Genomic DNA, 3,144 nt, shown 5'->3' with positions numbered 1-3,144 from the left:
AATATTACCATTAGTTTATTTTTTAATCTATTTCAATTTTGTGTAAAGCAAAAAAAAAAAAAATTAATCAACTAACCTTCACAAATCCATATGAACCATGCCAATTTATTGAACCAAATGGTAAAGTAGAGGGGGAGTTTATCTTTTTTACAAAACCGATAAATTCATCACACCACGGTAAAATAAAAAAAAAATCATACAAAAAATAGGCAAGTTTACATTATACAGCCGAAATCTTGGAAAAGTTAATGATAAGCAATACAGTCTACAACACTCCAATTCCGAAACTGATATCTTTCATTCATTTCATCCCTCGAGCTACCAAAGCAATAAAAGCCTGTCACATTTTCATGCCTTTTCATATTTCCATTTATTAGTATTTCTCTCAAAAAGTTTTCTAAATTTCTTTCTTCCTCCACGTTACTAGTACTATGTTCCTTTAACCATAGTTAAGGTAAATTTTAACCACACCACTCACACCGTCTTTCTATATAACCAGTAACTAACTACAACACTCTTCGTCTTTTGCGTATCACTCGCATCTCTTCTAAAACTTCTATATATTCCAACAACCAACGTTAGTTCTTCTCAAGAAGAGGAAGAAACAATGTCTCCAGAATTTCATCTTCTTCTTTTTCCTGACCTTGTTTGCATTCATCCTCTCACTCTCAGTTTTCAAACTGCTTTGTGTTTTGTTTTGTTTGTTTTGTTTTTCTTATTCTGGTTAACTCCGGGTGGGTTCGCTTGGGTTCTGTATAACAAGGCTTCGAGTTCGGGTTCAGCCCGGTCTGTTATTCCTGGTCCGGTTTTTTCTGGTTTGTTTGGGCTTTTGTCTGGCCGGACTCCTCACCGTGTTTTAGCCAAGCTTGCTCGGAGTCACCGTGCTGAGTCGTTGATGGCTTTTTCTGTTGGTCTGACTCGGTTTGTTATATCGAGTGAACCGGAAACTGCGAAAGAAATTCTTTGCAGTTCAGCTTTTGGTGACAGGCCGGTTAAGGAATCGGCTTACGAGCTGTTGTTTCATAGGGCAATGGGTTTTGCACCGTATGGTGAATACTGGAGGAATCTGAGAAGGATTTCTTCGACCCATTTGTTTTGTCCTAGGAGGATAAACGGTTTTGAAGGTTTTAGGAGTGAGGTGGGGTTAAAAATGGTGAAAAGGATAGAGTTTTTGATGGGTGAAATGGGTAGTGTTGAGGTGAAGAAAGTTCTTCATTTTGGGTCACTTAACAATGTGATGATGACTGTGTTTGGGAAGTGTTATGAATTTTTTGATGGGGATGGTGTTGAGCTTGAGGAAATGGTGAGTGAAGGGTATGAGTTGCTGGGTGTTTTTAACTGGAGTGATCATTATCCTCTCTTGGGTTGGTTGGATTTGCAAGGTGTCAGGAAAAGGTGTAGGGTTTTGGTGTCTAAGGTTAATGCTTATGTTGGAAAAATCATTGAGGAACATAGAATGAAGAGAATGTCTGAAGGAAAACCTTTAGTTGGTGATTTTGTTGATGTTTTGCTTGATTTGGAAGAAAAAGACAAACTTAGTGATTCAGACATGATTGCAGTACTTTGGGTATTTTATCCTATTTTAACTTTTCTATTGTTTTATGTTTTATGTTTTTGTCTTTTTTATTATGATAATTATTGTTGTTTGATGTTGTTTTTCAGGAAATGATTTTTAGAGGAACTGACACCGTAGCGATTTTACTGGAGTGGATTCTGGCAAGGATGGTTCTTCATCCAGAGATACAAGAAAAAGTACAAGAAGAAATTGATGGTGTAGTTGGAAATTCTGGTGTTATAACTGATGTTGATGTTCAAAACATGCGTTATCTGCAGTGCATTGTGAAAGAGGCGTTAAGGGTTCATCCACCAGGACCACTTTTATCATGGGCACGTTTAGCAGTGCACGATGTTATGGTAGGTGACAAGTTCATTCCGAAAGGTACAACTGCCATGGTGAATATGTGGGCTATAACACATGATGAAAAGGTGTGGAATGAGCCTGAGGTGTTTAATCCAGAGAGGTTTATGACTGCAGATGTCAGCATTTTGGGTTCTGATTTGAGGTTGGCACCTTTCGGAGCTGGGAGGAGGGTTTGTCCTGGAAAAGCTATGGGCTTAGCTTCTGTCCATCTTTGGTTGGCTCAGCTTCTTCATAGGTTCAATTGGGTGAAATCTGATGAATCTCCTGTTGATTTGGATGAATGTCTTAAGCTTTCTATGGAGATGAAATCACCACTTGTCTGCAAGGTTGTTCCTAGGACCTAGGGCTAGGTTAAACTAGTATAAGAATTACGTAACTTTTGTGTGTTTTGGGTCATTGATCTTGTGATGTTTGGTTTCTTTTGCTATGTTTGGTAAAACAGTAGGGTTATGATATCATAGGTTTTTTTTTTCTAGTTTGAATCTAGTCTTCAATGCAATTTGTGTTTTGTTTATGACCGTTTAGGTTATGAAGTTATGGGATGTTATTTAAACCGTTTCTAATTAAGTAGTTGTTTGGTTCATTTATGTGTTTTATCTATCTATGCTGTAAATAGGTGCTTTTTATTATCTAATGAAGATTATGCTATCTTTTCATTTTATCTAATAAAGTCTTGTTTTTGTTGTGTGTTTAAATGTTTATATTGTTGCAAATTAAATAAATGCACCATGAAAAGCATTGAACCGTTGGAGGTAACGTTTTAAGAATTTCTCTTTAGCTCAAAACGAGTATAGGTAACGTATTATTCATCAAACAAGCATGAATCTATACATATTTTTGGTAGTTTTATAGTAACCGATAACAACCTTCTCCCATGAAAATCGTTTAATTTAACTAGAAGTACAATACTAATCTTGTTTCATATTTGTGTGGTCCATAACATTATCACTTACTCATACTAATTGTTACGGATAAAACTTCTAATTTTGCTGCATTTCAATTTCGATTTTTTTAATGGTTTTTTGGATATGGATTGTACAAATAACAAAATTATGTTTATATGTTATTGAAATCTTTAAAGGGAAAAAGAAAGAATATGCTTGGAATCTGTGTTTTGTTGTTGTCTTGCTTCACTGTCGAAGAATAGTGTTTAGTTGATGATTTTTTTTCTATGAACATTATTATTCGTATATGTTGAAATACTTAAATTATTATCTTTGATT

At 35.4% G+C, this 3,144-nt stretch overlaps 1 protein-coding gene across 1 annotated transcript; it reads left to right on the top strand.

Moving 5' to 3' along the window:
* Nucleotides 1–512: 512 nt before the first annotated feature.
* Nucleotides 513–2,504, top strand: LOC131646558 (cytochrome P450 78A5-like). Its single transcript, XM_058916568.1, has 2 exons — nucleotides 513–1,567; nucleotides 1,663–2,504. The coding sequence occupies exons 1-2, from the start codon at nucleotides 608–610 to the stop codon at nucleotides 2,263–2,265; spliced, it is 1,563 nt and encodes a 520-aa protein (XP_058772551.1). The 5' UTR covers nucleotides 513–607; the 3' UTR covers nucleotides 2,266–2,504.
* The last annotated feature ends 640 nt before the right edge of the window (nucleotides 2,505–3,144 follow it).

This window comes from Vicia villosa, linkage group LG2 (genome assembly GCF_029867415.1).
Source record: "Vicia villosa cultivar HV-30 ecotype Madison, WI linkage group LG2, Vvil1.0, whole genome shotgun sequence".
Lineage (NCBI taxonomy): Eukaryota > Viridiplantae > Streptophyta > Magnoliopsida > Fabales > Fabaceae > Vicia > Vicia villosa.
This window is presented reverse-complemented; position numbering and strand designations above follow the sequence as displayed.